General features: G+C 46.1%; 1 protein-coding gene across 1 annotated transcript; it reads right to left on the reverse strand.

The window, feature by feature from the left end:
• Nucleotides 1-171: 171 nt before the first annotated feature.
• UPK3A (uroplakin 3A) lies at nt 172-8,215 on the reverse strand. The gene is made up of 5 exons (XM_048515860.1): nt 8,202-8,215; nt 3,285-3,564; nt 1,613-1,695; nt 1,350-1,467; nt 172-603 (listed from the first exon to the last, which is right to left on the reverse strand). Exons 1-5 carry the CDS (start codon nt 8,212-8,214, stop codon nt 501-503), a joined length of 597 nt encoding a protein of 198 aa, XP_048371817.1. The 5' UTR covers nt 8,215; the 3' UTR covers nt 172-500.
• Between the last annotated feature and the right edge of the window lie 12,370 nt (nt 8,216-20,585).

Genomic DNA, 20,585 nt, shown 5'->3' on the forward strand with positions numbered 1-20,585 from the left:
TTGCACTCTGGCTGGCTGGTCAGCTGGGCACCCTGTCTGTCTGGGTTCACCTCCAGTTCTTTTACTCTGGTAGATTTACAACAACCTCTCTTCCAACTGGAATTAATATAGCTTCAATTCCAATTTCCTTTGAAGGCTGACTTTATTCAGAAGTGTTTCAAGAGTGTTTATTTACAACGCGACAGAAACTCTATTTGGTGAACAAGGCACATGATAGGCACTCCCACACGCCAGCCCACTGGAGAAACAAGTAGAAATTGCTGTCGCCCAAAGTTAGCGAAGGCAATTCATTCTCAGGGTGGGGTTCTTAGGAACGTTCATAGCTGACCCGTTTTTCTAGCACAACAACAGAAGATTTTAGAGAAAGAAATCTCCAAGAGCACTTTGTTGTCCTAGCATCTGTTACTGTATATACAATTCAATTCCGTGCAGGGCGGTATTCCAGGACTGGCTGGCGAGTACACTTGCAGCTGAAGACAGCCAGCCAACAGGTGCAGTAGTCAGTGGTCGGACAGGGAGGTTTCCTGCATTCTTGTGTCATCATCATCCCGTCGTCTAGTTGGGGATTGATACCTGAGTGCAACGAATGACTCTCTGGATTCCCTGGTGAAAAACACAGAAAAGCCATGAGCTATAATTCCCAGGAATCTTCAGGTCTCACCTGGAAGTTGGCACCCCTCCCCAACTGTTGGTACATTACAAGAGCATGCCACTCCAGTCCTGAAGGAGTTAAATGGTGTTTGTATGTTAACAACTTGCTGATGTCACATTGTGATGAGTTGAGCTGTTGATGAGCTATTGCAGTGTTTCCCAACCTTTTTGAGGTCAGGGTACCCTTGAACTCACTCTTCATATCTCATGGTACCCCTGCCACCACCCTCCACCTTCCCCTCCCATTGCCCCTGCTTGCTACACCCTCCACCTTCCCCTCCCAGGGTGAAGGGTAGCACTGGGGGTGGGGGTGGCTGCTGACCTTGTGGCAGGCCCTGCCCCATGGGCCAGCTCCATGTCCTTGCTGGCGCTGGTGGGAGACACCAAAAAAATGAGGGGGGTGGTAGTGTTGCCGCGGTACCCCTGGGACATGCTCACGGCACCCCAGGGTACCATGGAACCCTGGTTGAGAATGGCTGAGCTATTGGCTAGTTAAATTTTCATTGTTTACATGCAACAGGGCACATGTCTTGAGCGGGCTGTGTCCAGATGCCAGCCCCCTCCCCCTCCCTCCTTGACAGATAATGGGTGCTGGAGTGTGGTAAAATCACACCATGGAGCATGGTAACTTTCCGACGGGCCCATTTGATTTGTCCCTTAACAAGAGGAAAAGGACAGCAAAACACAAAGGAACTCACCGTGCAGCAAGAAACGCGGCCACTACGGCAAACGCCAGCATGCTTAGGCCAGAAGTGATGACAACCATTCCGCTGCTTCTCTGGCCTGGCCAAGGATCGATGGAGGAAGCCAGCTTCACTAGGAGAGAGGGCACAAAAGGAATACTGCAAGCTTCCTGAATTGCTCTTTCATCGGTACAGTGAAGAAAAATGTTCCTCCGAGGTGTTAGTTTGTATTAACTTCAGCATATGACCTGCAGGCCTCCTTCCCCCAAGATACTTACACTTCTTGGTTTTAATTGGATCAGACCAGACGGTTTGGTCTTTCACCGTGACTGCAGTCTTGTCAACCAAGACAAATTTAAACCTGGAAGTAAGAGGAGAAAGAAAACACCTTTAGTGTCTCAACAGCCAAGAGCTAGGTGCTTGTATATGAGAAGGAATGAGCTGGATTTCTTCCTAGTGTGCCTTCCCATGACTATTTCAGAACTCTTCAGAGATACCCTGCCTTTTGCCTCAGCTAAACACCTGGTTTTTACCATGAATGCCAAAGGGATATCACTGCAGCACTATTCTCCTGGGAAGGTGAAACATCCCTCATATAATCTCACACAGTATTGCCATATCTCAGCCTTCTGAAAGCAGAGAAGGACTTCATCTTGCAGGTTGTGTGCTTAATATTCAGATGATTCATTCCCTTTGAAGACTTGACCAGGACATCTGCTTGGCTCATCTATAGTTAGGGTTGCCAGAGGTAGGCCAGGAAGTTTCTGGAGATTTGCAATTTCCAGGGAAGGACAGGGTTTGGGGGTGGAAGGCACCTCAGTAGGGATGTGATGTGATAGAATCTACCCTCCAAAGCAGTCATTTTTTTCCAGGCAAACTGATCTTTGTAGTCTACAGATGTGCTGTAATTCCAGATCTCAGGCCTTACCTGAAGGTTGATAACCCTATATACCAGGGGTGGCCAACCTATGGTACTCCAGATGTTCATGGACTACATGGCCATGCTGGCAGGGGCTGATGGGAATTGTAGTTCATGAACATCTGGAGCACCATAGGTTGGCCACCCCTACTATACACTGTAAACTTCCATAAGCAACTCAGGAATACTCAGAGGTGACCATAATACAGTATTCTATCACGCAGCAATCCTAAACAGGTCTGCTCAGAATCCTTCAAGTCTACTCAAGGTCTTATTTTCTAAAAAGTGTCTTTAGGATTATCCTTGGGATTTTCAGATGTACTGGAAAGCACAGCCGTTTAACCTAAGAAGTATGACAGACCAAGTTTGAAACTTAAGTCTTAGGCCCCTTCCGCACGGGCGGAATACGGCGGCCTGGGGACGGCAAAAATGCCGTCCCCAGGGACCCGTTTGCACTGGGGGCGCAGCTGCTTCGCAGCCGCTCCGCCCGAGCGGCACGAAGCTGCCGTTTTCCAACCTCGCTTGCCCAGCAAGGTTTTTGGAAAACGGCGGCTCCGCGGCGCCTTCCCTCCCACCTCATGCTCCAAGTATCCTACCTGTCCTGGCGCTGTCTCTCCTCGGCCCTCCTCGAGCAGTCACATTAGGGCAGGGGGCGTGTCCCCTGGCCTCGGCGATGTGCCGGAGGGCCGCAGGACAGGTAGGACGCCCTGACGACGGCGCAGCTCTGCGCTGTTGTCCCGGGCGGTTCTGGGAACATTCATGCGAACGGTCCCAGAGGGGTCGGGTCGGCGTCATCTACGCCGACCTGACCCCTTCCGCCGCCATGCGGAAGGGGCCATAGTTAGTTTTTTCTACAAAGACTTGAAGCTGTCAACCTTCTTGCTTCTAACTTGCCAATCAAATGAGGACTTATATATTGCCATATAATAAGTCCAAGTCAGAAAGTATTGACTCTATGTCCTATTCAGGATACCTTGACTTTGAGTTGCGGTGGCTGCAAAGTGGCAGCACAGACCGAATCACGTTCTTACCTGTAGGATGTATCTTTGGAAAGGGGTGAATTGCATTCTTCCAGGAGATTGGGATCGTGCAGACAAGCTGAGTCATCACCCACTCGGATCAGGTACTCGCTCAGGACTGCAGGTATCTTGGCTATGTTCTTGGCATCGGACAGTTTAGGAGGAAACACACAGTTGGGAACGTTAAATGCTGCAGCTTTATATGGTCCGAGTCGCCCTCCCTTGGTCTGTTGGAAAGTAGCCCTGAGAGGTTTGTCTCCATTGTCCATCACGGATGCACTGGAAGCCATTGCTGGAAAGGAAGCAGGAGTCCTCAGCATGCCTTGATAGTGCCGTCTTAAGAGCTTGGCTTGTGAAAATTCATGCATTTCACCACCTCTGCTTCCAGGCAAAAGAACTTTTGAAAATGGGAATCCCAGCCCCACTACTCTTTTATAGGGCAATGTGTCATGAGCTACTACCATAGGGCAGATGAGGAACTAATTTTTTTTGGAGGCCGGGGTGCAACTACTACCCTTTGTTGATTTCTCTGCAATATTGACTTTGAGTGGGTTGTAAGGACCCTGTTGCTCCATCTTGTTGCAGGTACATGCAGAGGCGTAGCAAGGGGGGAAATTGCCCGGTGCACTGCCCCGGAATGCCCCCGCTCCAGAACATCCCCACCATGCCCCTGGAACGCCCCCGCCACACCCCCACAGGGGGGTGCACCCAGTGGTGGGATCCAAAAATGTTAATAACAGGTTCCGATGGTGGTGGGATTCAAACAGTGGCGCCGCCGCACACACGCACCTCCAGTCCCTATTGGGCAGGGAGGTTGCTTTAGTAACCCCTTCTCGGCACTCCGAAAAAATTAGTAACCACTTCTAGAGAAGTGGTGAGAACTGGTTGGATCCCACCTCTGGGTGTGCCCAGTGCATCACATGCCCCCAGCCCCCTTGGAGCTACACCTCTGGGTACACGGACTTGGCTTTGGAGCCCAAAGCAAGGTGCTGGGATTTACCTTTAAAGCCCTGCATGACTGGGACCAGCACATCTTAAATGCCACCTGCTGCTACATTAACCTACCTAACCACCGTTGTCCTCTTCAGGGTGCTTCCTTCAGGTTCCCCAATTGTTCAAGGGGAAATCAGTAGCAATCTGAGAAAGGGCTTTCTCCTTTGTTTTAGCAAAACTGTGAAAATTCCCTTCCCCGGGGAGATTACTCTGCAACCCTCTATCTTTAGATTCTGCCAGGGGATGAAGACTTTTTATGTCATCCGGCATTCCTATTACAAGTTGGCTGATGTAATTGTGTCATGAAACTTGTGCTGCCGAGGGGAAGCAAGCCAGAGGTGGGATGCAGCCTATTCGCACCTATTCGGTAGAGACTCGTTATTAAATTTTTTTCTCAGTTCGGGAGAACTGGTTATTAATGATTAACTCCACTAAAGGGACAAGTGGGGGGCAATCCCTGTCCCTGGGTACAACAAATCTTGTCAAGTGGGGGATGCAAAATCGCCCCCCAGGGCCCCTTGCGGTCCCCCTGCCCCCCATGGCACTTCCACCCCCACCCCCACCCCATGGCACCCACCCCCACACACTTACCTTTCGGTATATCGCTTTTTTAATACTGTAAACAGTCATTATTTAAACCCAGAGGCGGTTTTAGGGGGGAACTGCACCTGTGACTTGACATAAACCTGCTCTGCCGCAGCACTGCCCACCCTGCTCTGGAACGCCTCTGAATGCCCTTCCGCCACGCCTCCCACCGCCCTCAAGTAATCTCCACCCACCATTGGAACCTGTTAAAATTTTTGAATCCCACCACTGAAGCAAGCGCACAGCAAACGTGTGTGTGTTTGTGTGAGTTTCTACTCCCAATACATAGTTATGAACAGAAATCATGCTGTGTGCTATAACTGTCCAACGCATATAGCTTCAGTGGAGCGATGCCCTCAGAAACAGCCTCACAAGGCTTGAAGTACAAGTAGATGCATGATATGCCTCAGGGTGGCGGATGCCTTTTGCTCTTTTGACAACACCTTCTCTGTGTTGTCAAAGGTTTTACAGCTGGAATCAACTGGATTTTATGGGTTTTCCGGGCTATGTGGCCATGGTCTGGTAGTTTTCGCTCCTAGCTTTTTGCCCAAATTGCAGCCTTTTGCAAACAAGGCTTGATATGACCTTTTTGGAAAGACAGCAGCCAAAAGTATCTTTGTGTCCTGTATGGATGGGAAGGCTTTCATTTTTGAACCCCCCCCCCCCCCGGACACCAGTGCCATTTCCATTGCCTATTTCACCCCAAACTCTAGCTCAGGGGTTCTCAACCTTTCTGAGCCTCTGGGCAAATTTGAAATTGACCTAGTGTGGTGGGTAGAGCTGCAGAATGGGTGCTGAAAAATGGCTGCCACAGGAGGCAGAGCCAGCCACAAAATGTTGGCACCATGTTGGAATCCCACACTGGGTGCTGTGGGTTTTCTGGGCTACCTAGTCATGGTCAGGTAGCTTTTGCTCCCAACATTTCACCCAAATTGCCAAGATGCCAGCTGTAGATGCAGGTGAAACATGAAGGGGAAGAAGAGTTTGTATTTATACCGCCCCTTTCTCTCCTGTAAGGAGACTCAAGATGGCTTACAAGCTCCTTTCCCTCCCTCTCCCCACAACAGACACCTTGGGAGGAGGTGGGGCTGAGAGAGTCCTGAGAGAACTGTGACTAGCCCAAGGTCATCCGGCAGGAATGTAAGAGTGCAGAAACACACCAGATGAGCCTCTGGCACTCAGGTGGAGGAGCAGGGAATCAAACCCAGTTGTCCAGATTAGAATCCACCTGTTCTTAACCACTACCATGCTGGCTCTTAAGAAGCAAAAAGTACCAAACCACAGCCAAACAGCCTGGAAAATCCACAACACCCAGTAAATACCTTCTCCGTTGTAACGGCTGCTTATTTTAAGAGCAGTATGAGAACTGGGAACTTTCACTCTCCAAGTCCTGAGTTGCTCCCATGCAAGGAAAATACTCTGTGTAACCCTGGATAACAAATGCAGAGGCTTTGGGGTGGTAACAGAGTGTCCACACAGCCGTTTCTGCTGCATTTTCCTCTTTTCTCCCTCTAGCAACCTGGAGAGGCTTCTTCTATAAGCATGAAGCAGTTATTGTATTTGCCATTGTGCTTAACGACAATAAAATTTACAACAGTGCATTACCCTCGATGCACACAGCCTCTGTGACTCATACCCCATCCTCACTTTCTCCTTCCTCCACTCCATCCCCTACATACAGCTCCCAAACATATCAACCTACAAAGTCGCCTAGGGGAGTTCATCACTTAGCCACAGCTCTAGAGAGAAGCTGTCTCCTAAGCCTCTTTGTCCTAGTCTCTTGATAGACCTGCTTATCGCCTGCCAGATGGTAACAGTTCAAAGAGAGAGTGTGTGCTGGATGAGACGGGAATCTCTCTCAAGGAATATTTTGGGCTTTTAGGCTTTGGAAGCGGAATTATAGAGTTCTTTCCAATGAGGGAGAGGGCAGCCCAAGTAATCCTCTCAGCAGTAGTGATCACCCTTTGGGAGGCTTCTTCCTATCTGCCACTGTGCAACTGGAGAACCATACACAGATGCAGTAATTTCATAATTTGCAGTTGTAACAGTAGCTGTAACAATCTTTTGCCATCATCTACTAGGGTAGGAGAACTGAGGAGAATTCTCAGCACTCAATAGCTCATGGACTTGAATTCCCATCAGCCTCCCCTGCCGCATTGGCCATGCTGGCGGTAGGGGCTGATGGGGAATTGTAGTCCATGAACATCTGGAGTGCCATACTCGGTTCGCTCCCGCCACCCCCCCCGATACTAGGGCTTCTTCATTTCATTCGATTCATTCTGCTGGCAACTAATATGCTTGCAGATTTCAGTTCAGGATTTTAGTATTCACGGCCATTAGGCCAGCAAAAAAGAGCAGAGAAGAACAAGAAAAAAAAGGAGGAACAACAAACAAAAGGAACAATCGAATTTGCACTGGGAAATCCAATTAAACAGAAATCCACACAAAAAAAATATCACATCAGCTTTGTAGCATTCTACGGGTCACCCTCATGTGGTCTGTCGCGGTCTTCATCCCAACATGGTTCTTCTCTTACTATATGCCAGCATACAAAAATTTAGCTACCTGCTGAGATATAAGAGAGAAACTCGGGTCTTCCAGCAAAAATCTCACAAGAACTGAGGCGGAATTAACTCTAGTTAAATTTCTGTACTGGATAAACAATGGATGAATTAACGCCTCCCTTTCCCCTTTATGGAGTTCGCCACAATCTGGCAATAAAATATGTATTACAGAGTCCACTTCCCTGAGTTAAGCAAACACATAGTCTCCTATGTCAGTGGGATTTTTTAAGGGGAAATCTTACCCATTAGATTGGCTGATGGAAAAGCTGTCAAAAGCGGGTCTCCCTTGAAAGGCCAATTCAGCGCAGATTATAAGACACTTAGCCTGTATTCTCAACCTGAAACCAAACTGGGCGGATTTAGATTCGTTTGAGTTGCTCTCTACGGATGGAAACTATTGGAAAATACTTCTCACTTTTAACACACAAAAAATCCCCTTGCAATTATTGAAGAGGAAGAAAAAGTTGAAAAACTTTTAAACATATTTTTAACAAGGTACTAGGGCTTCTTCATTCCCAGCATTTGTTTTCGGAAACAGCTGTGAGTAGCCCTTTCCCCCCCCACAAGAAGACACAGCCAATTGCCACAGTGAAAAACATAAGATGTACATGGGACTCAGTTCAGGGAAGGTAAGACATCAACAAGTACCTCTCCAAGACTCTTGCAAGGGCTGGCTTTCTAAAGTAGTGACTTGCATTTAGGTCAACAGACACAATGCATTTCGCCCCCCACTTCATTTCAGCCTTCAGAGGAGGGAAAGACATCCACAGGAACGGTTGGCACTTACCAGAGTCAACCATGACATACCAATTGGCCGTGCTGGCAGGGGCTGATGGGAGTTGTAGTCCACGAACATCTGGAAAGCCGCAGGTTGCAGACCCCTGGTTGAGAGTAAGGCCAAGTTGCAGGATAGTTCTGGAGGAGAAGAAGAGGAGAATTGGCACACACCAGTCGTGTCGGTGGGGAACACAGCAACATTAATGTACCAGGGAGCCAGCAAGGGACGGTGGTTAAGCGGGCAGACTCTAATCTGGAAAACTGGGTTCGATTCTCCACTCCTCCACAAGAAGTCAGTGAATGTTCTCTCAGAACCGCCTCAGCCCACACGGAGGCCGGCAATAACAAACCACTGCCAAACACCTGTCGTTTTGAAAACCCTACAAGAAGGCACACACACACTTATATTTGACCAAGATGGACCCTACCCTAAAGTCTCTGGATCCTGCTGCAAACACTGCCTCCAGAGGAGACCTCTGGGAGCCCTTCTTCAACTGAAGAGAAGTTGAAACGTCTAAACGAGCCCCTATGAAGCTAAACCCAAAGTTAACAGACCTAGCTTCTACATAAAAACACTTCATGCTGTGTGGGACAGAACCTGTTTTGACACTAGATCATTACAAAACGGAAGGAGAAAGCAGAATCCAACTCCCCCAAAAAAAAGATCTAGAAACTTTCCTGTTAAAATACAACCCATTAAATACAGTCAATAGTTTTTTTAAAAGCTAGCCAAAGAAAGACAAAGTCAGGATACGCAACGACTTACATGCACACGGCTTCACAACACAGAAAAATATCACTACGCTCCAGTGAAGCCCCATAATCAACCACCAGGAGAAACCCCCCTTTCCTATTGCAGTAGTACCAGGGTGTTACCTTTCAAGCCTCCCAGCCTATATGCTTTAAATCCATTACTAAATTGCTTTTGGTTCCAACCAGCCAATCAGCTCCACATATTCTGGGAGCCAGCGTGATGTAGTGGTTAAGAGCAGCTGCAATCTAATCTGGGGAACAGGGTTTGATTCCCCGCTCTGCCACTTGAGCTGTGGAGGCTTATCTGGTGAACTAGATTAACTTGTGCACTCCAACACACCCCAGCTGAGTGACCTTGGGCTAGTCACAGTTTCATGGAGCTCTCTCAGCCCCACCCACCTCACAGGGAGTTTGTTGTGAACTGGGAAAGGCGAGGAGATTGTAAGCTCCTTTGAGTCTCCTTTAGGAGAGAAGGGGGGATATAAATCCAAATTCTTCTTCTTCTTGGTGGTGACACCAAAGCTTATTCGTCTCTTTCAGTTACAGTCTTCCACTGTTGCATAGTTTTTAGGCTTCGTTAAATGCCGCTTCCAGCACGGCTGGACAGCACAGGATAAAAATAACACTGTGTTCATGATATGAAGGAGTACTTCCTTTAATCTGATCTAAGTGCCAGTTGGCTGGAACTTGGGTAATAACAAGCCATTTTTAATTGTTTTTTTTTTTAAATGTAACTATATTTAGATTTTTAAGCCCAGATTTGGCACACAGGCGATCATGCAGATCATGGTTTGACTTGACAGGTGCTGAGTTACAGAACTAAGAAGAATTAGACCCTTCTAACTGATTTTGAAGAGTACGTGTCTGTTTAGGATTGTGTTGTCAATTAGGCTTGCTCTTTCCCTGACAAAACCACAGTTAAGACTTACTGTGTGTAATAAGCAAACTTCACGTTATGGACTCACATCCTGACTGGATGTACCCTAACTAACAGTAAATTTCTGCTAGTCTGCTGAAGTCAAAACAACAAAAAAGTTGTGCGGTACCTTAAAGATTAAATGATAACACCTTGCTTCAAAGAAGCAACTGTGTTAGCATTTTGTTAATCTTTCAGGTGTTGCTTGACCACCTTGCCCAGATAGTAAACTGGTTAACCTTTAAGGTGCCACAACACACTTTATTTGAAGCGGTGTCAGGAGAGATATTGCCCCAGGGCTGGTGTCTCTGAATTCTTTCCTCGTATCTTGTTATATTGTAGCTTTTGAACTGAGTTGAGGAATTCCACAATTAGCTTCCTCTTCTACAAATTTCACGGTTACCCAGATAAGTGGTTGTTTTTCCACCTTACATTACATTCCGTTTGCCAGGTGTTTCCTAGCTTTTATCAGAATCTGTGGGTTGTCTGTGAATTATCATGAATAATTTTCTTTTATTTCTATTTTATTTAAGTTTATTGGCACTGATCAGCACGCTTTCTGATGTGTATATTTGCGCTAACTGGCTATGTAGTATTTTAGATAGTCAATGTCTGTAACAAATGTCTAATAGAGGTTTTGTTGATGATCTTATTATGTTGTGTTGCTGATGTATAAAATTTGCTTCTATTGAAGTAACTTTGACTGCTCTTTAACCATAATAAAATTTGATCGGATCATGTACATAAAAAGTGTTCCACACTGACCTGGGATATCCTCGGCTTTACATTATTCTTTGATCAGAAAGCATATTCATTTTTTTTTCTCTGTGTTGTTGTAATGGCTTTTTGGTTAATATGTTACCGTTGGTTCCAAGGTCTTGGCATAGTTTTTTTTCTGCGGATTCACACTCACAGAAGGGAAAGTACGCCATTATATATTTTATTGCTTCTTAGTTGTTATTGATCAAGCGTTATTGCCACTTCTTAATATGATGTTAAAGCTAATGTTATACCTCATTGATGCCGCTGTTTTAAAACGCTAGAGTTTATTGTATTTGATTCATAACGATAGGAGTTTTATAATGTACTCACTTTAATCAATCCAATCAATCAATAGCCTTTAAAAGGGGCTGTATAATGTACTTTAGCTTTAAAAAGGGCTTTATAATGTACTACTTTAGCTTTAAAAAGGGCTTGGACAGATTTATGGAGGAGAAGTCGATCTATGGCTACCAATCTTGATCCTCCTTGCTTTGAGATTACAAATGCTTTAGCAGGCCAGGTGCTCGGGAGCAACAGCCGCAGAAGGCCATTGCTTTCACATCCTGCATGTGAGCTCCCAAAGGCACCTGGTGGGCCACTGCGAGTAGCAGAGTGCTGGACTAGATGGACTCTGGTCTGATCCAGCTGGCTTGTTCTTATATTCTTACCGTTGTTTATCATGTTATACCTTGATGCGGTGTTATGATGCTATGTTTATTGATTTTGTTTTGATATTATGTTTTGAGGTTGTGAGCACATGGTTGCTAGGTGATTGATTATTGCAAAATTATTATAATACTGATGTTGTTATGCTGTTGTGCACCGCCCTAAGCCTTTTGAGGGAGGGCGGTATATAAATTAAACATACAAATCGGTACAACTGCTCTCCCCCAGTCTATAATTATGCACAAGAGAGTCACCGATCCCTTCAACTGCCGTTCCCAGGGAATTCCAATTCAGTTGAGATCTTGTCGGTGGAGTTTATGCAGCACTTGAAACGGCTCATTACCCAGCCTTGATCTTGTTAAGTCCCGTGGGCACTGTGGAGAGAAAGTGGATGAGTCCAGGATGGTGTAGCTAATATTGAATCCCTTAACAGTATTTCTTGAGTGTGTACGGTAACTTGGATCTAGGTCTTTTGCGATGTGGGCTTATGTGTCTGTTGGGTGGTCCAGTAGTTAGAGAAAAGCTGAGTTGAGGTGCTAATGGTAAACAAGGAAAACTCTGCTGCCCAAAGACTTTGAAAACATAGAACTCTTTAATATGCTGTTACATTTCTCAGAGTGTGCGCACTGTTGTCAACACATTCCCATGAAAACACCAAACATCCCTGAAAATGTTGTCTTTGTTTACAGGAAATTAAAGCATCTCATCCTGTAGGTTGCCTTAGGTAACCATTTCCGCCTTACATGTTATTCCACTCATAATGCAAGAAATAGTTCATACAGGTGTTTGTCAGTGTTACCCCAAATTTTCCAGTTCAATATTTTCTACCTTTGTAAACCTCGCTTTTTAGTGTCAGATCTTAGACTGCTTTGTTGCCTTAGCTCGCGTTGATTTCCTGTTTTTCAGGCCTAGCCCTGCTGCATTATTTTGTTTAGCAGATGTCTTTGCTATTTGAACTGTTGTACATATTTTGTAATCTTCCTTGAGACTCTGTAAGAAACCTGGGCTAGAAAAATGAAGTGAATAATTTCCAAGTCCTATGTGAAAGATTCAAGAGATGTCTGGGGGAGGAGGGGTCCCTTCCTCAAACCTTTCGACTTCCTTCCCCAGGCTTGCTTCTCGCTTTCTTCCTTGGCCTGCAACCTCGAGAAAACCAAGCCTTTCTGTCCGTTGCTCCCTATTTCCTGTGTAGCAAGAACTGTTCATGCTTAGTTCCTGATCACGTCTGTGTGTCCCAGAGGATCTAAAGCTTGCTTTGCTTCCCTCTCTACCCTGCTTAGTTTTCCTGGACATGCCCTAGTAGCTGGAACTGCTTGCTGCCTGGATTTTGCACCTACCGGCTCCTTGCCAGCAGCCCTTTTGGAACCTAACCTTTGAGGAGTCGCATTTCTTTGGTCATCAGAAATCTGCATACTCAAAAGCCAGCCCAGATGACATCCCTTCACAGGAAATAAGTAATCCCTCCCTCTGCTCTCCTTTCTGTCATTTCCTTTCTCTGTCTTTCCTCTTCTGAAACCTTCCTGTTTAAGATACATAATAGGTAGGTTTGGGTATTAGTAGATTTCTTAGTATTTTGCTGCCGTAAACATTCTTTAATTTTACATGCTTGCACATTTGGACTTCGCCAAATCCTTGTTTATCAGGGATAAACTGATAAACTTCCTGTCTCTGTTTCAGACTACATTACCAGGTTTTCAGGGCACTGAATTCTCTGTTCCACTTCCAAGACTACATGAAGATTTTTTGAGTGGTGCCAAGCATGACACACTTTTATAGAAACTGGATGAGCATGTGTACCCAAGGACTGATCGTTGGGCCAATTCCTGTTTGTAGGGGATTGAGTGCCTACCGCTTGAGAGTGTAGCCTACCTCACTGGGTTGTTGTGAGGCTTAAATGGAGAAAAGGAAAGTAAAACAGCACGTTAAGCTGCTCGGAAGAAAGGTGGGATAAAATTGTAATACGTGAAAACCTTAAGTTTGCTAGAACTTTGAATTGTTTACAGTCTGTAGCTTTTCATATTCTCAAAGATTTTTATACAGTGGTGACTAACTAGTCAAAATACATGTATAATAATGCCTGGTTGGAGTTAGGTGAGAAGATATGACTTCCCAGGATATGGCTCATATGAAGCCTCTTGCGTGAGTGGAAGGTTGGGCCCCAGCATGCTCTCCCTCTTGTGTTTAGGGGATTTGGCCACGGACTATGAAGGCAATGGCAATCTCTTGGTATTTTAATTTCCCTTGCTATTTTGTCTCATTAATATTTTAATGTAAATGTGTGGAGCTGCATATGTGTCAGTTGTTACTATTAACGTACAGTGACATTTCCCTTATACTCTTACCCCACTGCTTGCCCCAGGCCTGATGTCAAGGGAAGTTAAATAACCATCCTTCACTTCTCAGGATGCTGAAGGCCCCGCTGATTCCGCAAAGGAATAAACCTGCTGTTCCGAACTCTGCCTGAATAAACTGATCTCCTTATCTAAGTTTTGTAGAGACTGTTGCAGAGGCCTCTTTCTGGATAATAATCAATCACCTTTATTAGGCATAATTTAAAATAAAATAAATAAAATCTATTAAAAGGGGAGGAAAACAGAATAAAACCTAATCAGGTTAACTAAGGCTCATTCTGCACATGCAGAATAATGCACTTTCAGACTGCTTTCTGTGCTCTTTGAAGCTGTGCGGAATAGCAAAATCCACTTGCAAACAGTTGTGAAAGTGGTTTGAAAACGCATTATTTGCGTGTGCAGAAGGGGCCTAAGTTTTGTTCAGGGCCAAAGCAAGAAACTTTGCCACAACCTCAGTCCGTTTACTGGGATGGGGAATTTCTGAGTGTGTAGGCAGTCTGCACATTTTTGAAGATAGAGGCACCAGACTTTCAAGGTGGCTCCAGGAAGCCCTCCTGGTAATAGTATCCAGGTTTGGAGACCTTTGCTTCTGGGGGTTCAATTTTATGGGCCCCCAAAAGGCTTATTTTGTTTCCCGTTTCTGCACATTAGTGCTCATGGGCTGAGTTTTTCTCAGAACTCTCTCAACTCACCCCACTCCAGAAGCAAAGCTCACCAAGCTTGGATGCTATTACCCAAGGCCTCTTGGAGCCACCTTGAAAGTCTGGTGCCTCTATCTTCAGAAATGTGCAGCCTGCCTCAGAAATTCCCCATTGGCTACAATGGAGCAAAGTCACTGCAAAACAAAGAATCTTGGGCAAATTCTCTTGGGTGCCTGGAAGGGTGTATTTTAAAGTTAGGTGAAACCAAAATTTCAGGGTCTCATCTGGTAACTATTCTGAGGATGCCACCTTGCTTCTGGTGGATAGGTTCAGGAGGACCAGAGTTATGGTCCCTCAGATGGGCAGCCCCCATCTCCTGTTAGCTCCCATTGAAAACAATGGGGATGGGGGAACCCTCTTTGGGGGTCCATAACTTTGCTTCCCCTGAACCAAACATCACCAAACTTGGGTGGTATCATCAGGGCAGTCTCTTGATGATGCCCAGAAATCATGGTGCTGCTAGCTTTAAAAATGCCCTCCCTGCAGGCCGAAAAACACCAAAAATACCCCCCCCCCCCAAAAGCCCAAATACCTTGCATTCACATTTGTTCATATTTGGGCAGGACATAATCGGACACTTTTTGTCCAAATGTGCCCAAATTTGCCCAGATTCTGGCTGAATCTGGTATTTGTTTCATCTGAGTCTCCAACTGTGACAAATCCTGCATTCAGGTTACAGGGTGGAACCTGCATTCAGGTTACAGGGTGGAACCGCCCCTGAAAGAGTTAAGCCCTGGCCAGCCCTGATTGGCCAGAGAAAAAAACGCTGGCTGTTTCTGCATCGTCTTCAGGTTCCACGCCGGGCAAGAATTTGCCGGCGTGGAGGCGAGGTCGTCACATCGCCAGGCAGCGGGCTGCCTCCGAGAGGCCGGGCAGACGGCAGGTGTCTCGCGATGGAGCCGCTTCTCTTCAAGCCCGATTATCATAGCCTGCCGTCGCTGCTGGTTACCGGTTCGCCCGACGCTGCCCTCCGACCTCCAGGGGTCGGAGGACAGCGTATGCGACACGCCAGCAGGCCGCACGACGGGACACGGTGAGTCAGACGGAAGGGGAAACAGCGGCGGTGCTGTTTGCACCGCGCCGCCGGGAACATGCTGTTGAGGGAAAAACAACCCTTTAAAGGGTTGTTTTTCAGGGCAGCTTGACGCCGCCCTGGGGGAGGGGGAGCGCCGCCTGTGTGAATGGCTCCCTGGGAACGGCGTTTTTACCGTTCCCAGGGCGCCATAAAAAGGCCATGCGGAAACGGCCGCAGAGACTATAAATACTGTCAGCGAGAGTGCTGAAGGGTTCTGGTTTTTGAGTCTTCGGACTTTTTGGCTCTGTGTGAGCTTGTGTGCCTTCGGGTGCTTTTTTGTAGCAGTGTGAGGTGAATCGGCCAGATCTCTCACGGCTGTTGATTAGGAATAGCTGAGGAGGCTATTCAGTCATCAAAAACCCTGAGTTTGGAGGAGAGTGTCCGCCCTCAGGTGTTTTGTTGTGTTTTTGAGGGAAACCTCTAACAGTCTAAAAGTCTGTCCCACAGTGAACATCAGTCTTGGGAGACCCAGTCCCTTTGGCAGAGAGGCCAAATTTTGGGGTGTGTGGGAGAGGGAGGCTGTTATGCCTGAATCCCACTGGGCGTAGACTGGGTGTTTTATTTTGGTGGTGAGGAACAGCGAACTGAAAACTTTATTTTTGAAGAGAGTGTAAAAGCTCTAAAGTAACATCTTTAAAGAAACATCTTTTTTTCTGAAGTAAACTCTGGAGTGAAGGGACACCGGCGAGTGTTCATACATTGTGTAACTGAAGTAAAGTGCCTGAAACCGTTAAGCTTAAAAACAAATTTACTCAGCAACCGTTAAGCTTAAACAAATCTCTCTCTGAAACCAATACGCTTATTACCTCTCCAATTTACCTGAGAAGCCTTTGTTAAGCCAGCAATAAAAGTTTTCAGTTTTTGTTCAACTTTAAACCATTCCAGTCTTCATTTATTTTTCCGTCTGGGTCTGTGTGTTCCCCAAACAAAAGAGTGGTGGCCGTTAAAAATCAGTTTTTGTGGGCTTTAATTTATATTGGTGGCAGCGAAGAACAAAACAACTGAAATAATAGGAAGGGTTTCTTAAAACCAACTACCGGGGATCCTTCCTATATAGTGCCTTGCGTTATACCAACCCTCAAAAGTGATGCTGTTTCAGGGCGGGGGAGAATCCACCCCCAAACAGCACCACTTTCAATTTTGTTTTAACCGGAGACCCCAGATTCTCCCTTGAAGGTGGATTTAAAAGAAGAATCTGAGCTCCCTAGTTTAAGCACCATTGAAAGTGATGCTGTTTGGGGGTGGATTCCACTGGAGGTGTTTTGTGAGAGATGATGCTGACATTTGTTTGGTAAATGTTTTGCTGGGGGTGATTTGTGAGAGATTTACATGCTTAATACCCACTTGCACTGGCTTGGAGTTGTTTCTCAGGCTAACAACCTACCTCATAGGGTTGTTGTGATTAGGAAATTAAGAAAAGAGTTGGTGGGGAGAGAGCCATGTATGTTTTGCTGGGAGTGGGAGGTGTTTTGTGAGCTGGTGCAAAAAATCATTGTTTGTTCATGGTGGGGGAGGGTGGCCGCCCATTCGCGGGGGGGGGGGGGCAACTCAGGTTTTGTCCCCAGGCTCCAGTTTGCCTAGGAATGCCCCTGCAGCTCAATAAATTGTTTACGTAAGTCAGTGTGACGGGAACAATACAATAGAACGTGTTGTGTTGTTTCCAACGTGATTGAAGAACATGGACAGGTCTTTTAAGTGGCAGAATACGAAGGTATCTTCCACATGTTATTGCAGTGAGGCGGATGACATTCTAGTTAATAACAAAAATCTCTTCGCCCCCAGCTCCTGTGAAACCTGACTTTGATGGCCCCCGAGAGAAGACGCATAAACTTGGGGAAGGGGAGCTGTCCACGACGAAAGAGGAATTTGCCAAAATGAAGCAAGAGCTGGAAGGGTAAGTGTGACTTCTTAGTTTCCTTCACTTTGTGCAAACGTCTTGCCTTGCAGCTGTGCTCTTTGGCTGGAGTGACATGATCCCCGTGTCCCACTCCAGGCAACGTTCTGACCAACATTCTACACCAGCTGTAGTTTCTGGACAGTCTTCAAGGGAGCCCCACATAAAGCGCATTGGTGTCGTCTAATCTAGATGATACCAGAGAAGGCATACACACAATGTTAAGATTGTTTCTGCCCAGGAAGGATTGTAGTTGGCTTAAACCCAAAGGTGCTGAAAAGCACTCCAGCTACGTCTGCCAGCCTCTTTTATCTAACAGGGGGTCCTGGTTCCCCCTCCCTAAGCTATGAACTTGCTCCTTTTGGAGGGAGTGTGACTCAGCCTAGAACGGAGTCAAAACCTCTTTTTTGCCAGTTTCAATTTTTTCACCTTCATCTGTTCGAAAACTGCCTCCTGGCTCTTGTTCAGGTTTCTGCAGCTTCTCTGGAATCTGCTGCGAGCGTGAGCTAGAATCCAGTGCCATCTGCATAAGGGTGGCGGGCTTCACCCAAATATCCTGAGGCCTTTTTTTATACACCTTTTTTTAAAAAAAAACAACCATTAAATATTAACTTTGTGCATTAGTAGTGAAATAATGAAGGTACTATTAGATTTTCTGGTGTCATCTGGTGTCATCTTGGAAGAGTTAGTTTCATGGAGACTTCTGCAGCTGCCCAGATGTTGACGTCATGTCTGCCTTCCGGTCTCATCTCCGTGCGCCTCTCCTTCCATTCCAGGTTCAGTGGGAAACCATAACTTTTTTCAGGGCATTGGGTGTGCTCACTGAAGTGCTGCTTGAGCTATAGACCTTCGAGCTACGCCTCTACCAGCAGCGCAGAGAGAACACGATGAAACGTTTCATCAGGACCCCCTGCCACCTTTGCCAGAATGGAGAGGTGCGGGCAGCTGTCTTCGGCAGCCCAACCACGATGATTACCTCAGTATATTTCCCCAAGGGTTCACGAACCAATTTTTCCCCCCGGAGGAGGAGCATTCCTAAAAAATAAACAGACCACACTGAAAGAGAGCATAGTGGAATGTTTCGTCAGGACCGCCCGCCCCCTTTGCCAGGACTGTGGAGACGCGTAAGCAGCTACAACGCCATCAGCAGCCAAACCGCTATTAACTTGGCCTTTCCGCAAAGGTTCGTGAACCAAATTTTTTCTCCCAGAAGAGCACTGAAGAGCATTCCGGCCAAATAAAAAGACTGACCATTCATTCGTGAGGTTCTGGATTCAGCCAACAGAAGTAAGTATCCAAACATGTGTATGTTTTACTGATTTGGGTCTCTGCTCAAAGCTTCCCCAAATGAGAGGGGCCACAACCAGTTTTTTTGAGGGGCAGGGGAGCGTTTTAGCTATGAGGTTGCAGTCCTGTGTGCTGTCTACCTTGGGGAGATGGGATCCCCTCTGGATCCTCTGAATCTTAATTTCCTCTCTCCCCTCCCCCCTCCATTCCTATCTTTTTTCCAGGAGGGCCAGAGTTGGTCCATTAAACTGCAGACTTCAAAGGACCTTGAGAAGACCCGATGCATAACTGAATTGGAGCCGAGAAGGAATTTTTCCCTGTGTGCCCAGATTGGTCGTGGGGGACCCAGTTTTTTGCCTTCTCTGCACTGCTTTTATTAGAAGCAACTCAGGACCTGCCTACACAGGACACCCTTTCTGGGTTTGCCCTGGGAACTCAGGACCTAGAGCAGACCTGGAAACGCCCAAATGAGAACACGTGGGTGTTTTAGGGCTGCCTCTGTAAGTATAATTCAATAAAGCTAAATAGTTTAAATAATTTAAATTTGTCTCTCTGAGTCTTTCTTTCATGTCTGGGTAGTCAGGTTATTTGGTAGCAATCCAACCTTTCCACAGAGCTCCCAGAATGACTTCCTCCTGCTATAAGGAGGAAATGAAACCATTTGAACCTCTGCCACCTGTCGAACAAAAAAGGCGGACATTTTATTTGGGTCTTTCTTTCATTGAAGCCTGTGGTAATTGTTGGGCGCAAATTGATATCAATCAAACAGACACGGTGACCTGGATCGTCTGAAATCTTGATGCGAACAGAAATCAGCGTCACAATTTGAAGACAGATTGGAGTGATTTCTATGAGTGAGGGCTGTGGTAACCACTGTAAGCATTGAATCCTGCATGGCCCCTTAGGAGCAGTCTGGAGACAATCTGTATATGGGAGGACATCTGTTTTTTACTCCACACACTTTCCATTGCACACCAAGTAACTACAATGTTTACAATACAAAGAAATCTTCACCACTTACATTTTTGTCAATCATCAACCATATTTTGGCTTGGGCAATATTTTTGATTATTATTGTTTAAACAATGAAACTTAACAATATGCACATTTGTCAGTCATCAAATCATTAATCATATTTTGACTTAAGCGTATTTTAAAGGTAAAGTTTCCCCTTCAGTCGTGTTCGATCCTGGGGTGCCACTGCGAGCAGTGATTTTATAGGCAAGCCTCTTTGTGGGGTAGTTTGCCATTGCTTTCCCCGGCTATTCGTTAGCCCCTAGCTATGAGCTAGGTACTCATTTACTGACCAAGAAATGGATGGATGGCTGACCATGAGCCAGCTGCCAGGATATCTGACCCACAGGGGGCTCAAACTCCTGACCGAGTGAGTGGCAGTGCAAGCACTTAACCACTGCGCCACGTGGCTCCTGTATTTTAGTCTTTGGCTAACCAAACTCCGGTAGGTTTGGTCTCGGAAATCCTTCAATTAGGCCCAAAAATTGCAGCTCAATTTGTAATGATCTCAAAGAGTTTTGTACTAAGTGACTTTTGCTCTCCTAAGACTGAAGCTGGCTGGCTTTCTCTCATGTCTTGTGAATTGTCTTCAAGAGGAGAGCACTCCTCTCCTGTAGAAGGCCCCTTGGTTCCTTCCTAGATTTGGCGCCAGGCAAAACCCCCTTTATTTTCACCCAGGGTACCAACAGTGGTGGGTTTTTGTATGTGTGTTTCTTCTCCTTAGTGTATGATCACCGGCTGAGGTTTTCACTGGGAGTTTTTGTTGTTCTTGAACTTTTAATCTTTCAGTTAATTAACAGTTCTTTACATGATTTTTTAAGCATTTATATGATTGTCAGCTGCCCTCTGAACCATATGGGATGAGGTGGGGGGATTTGAAATCAGCAAGTAGTTTATTAAACTTATATCTCACCTTTCTCTCATAGATCTTAATGTGGCTATCAGGTCCCTGGATGTCTCCATCTAGGCACTGAT

Source organism: Sphaerodactylus townsendi, linkage group LG14 (genome assembly GCF_021028975.2).
Source record: "Sphaerodactylus townsendi isolate TG3544 linkage group LG14, MPM_Stown_v2.3, whole genome shotgun sequence".
In the NCBI taxonomy this organism is placed as follows: domain Eukaryota; kingdom Metazoa; phylum Chordata; class Lepidosauria; order Squamata; family Sphaerodactylidae; genus Sphaerodactylus; species Sphaerodactylus townsendi.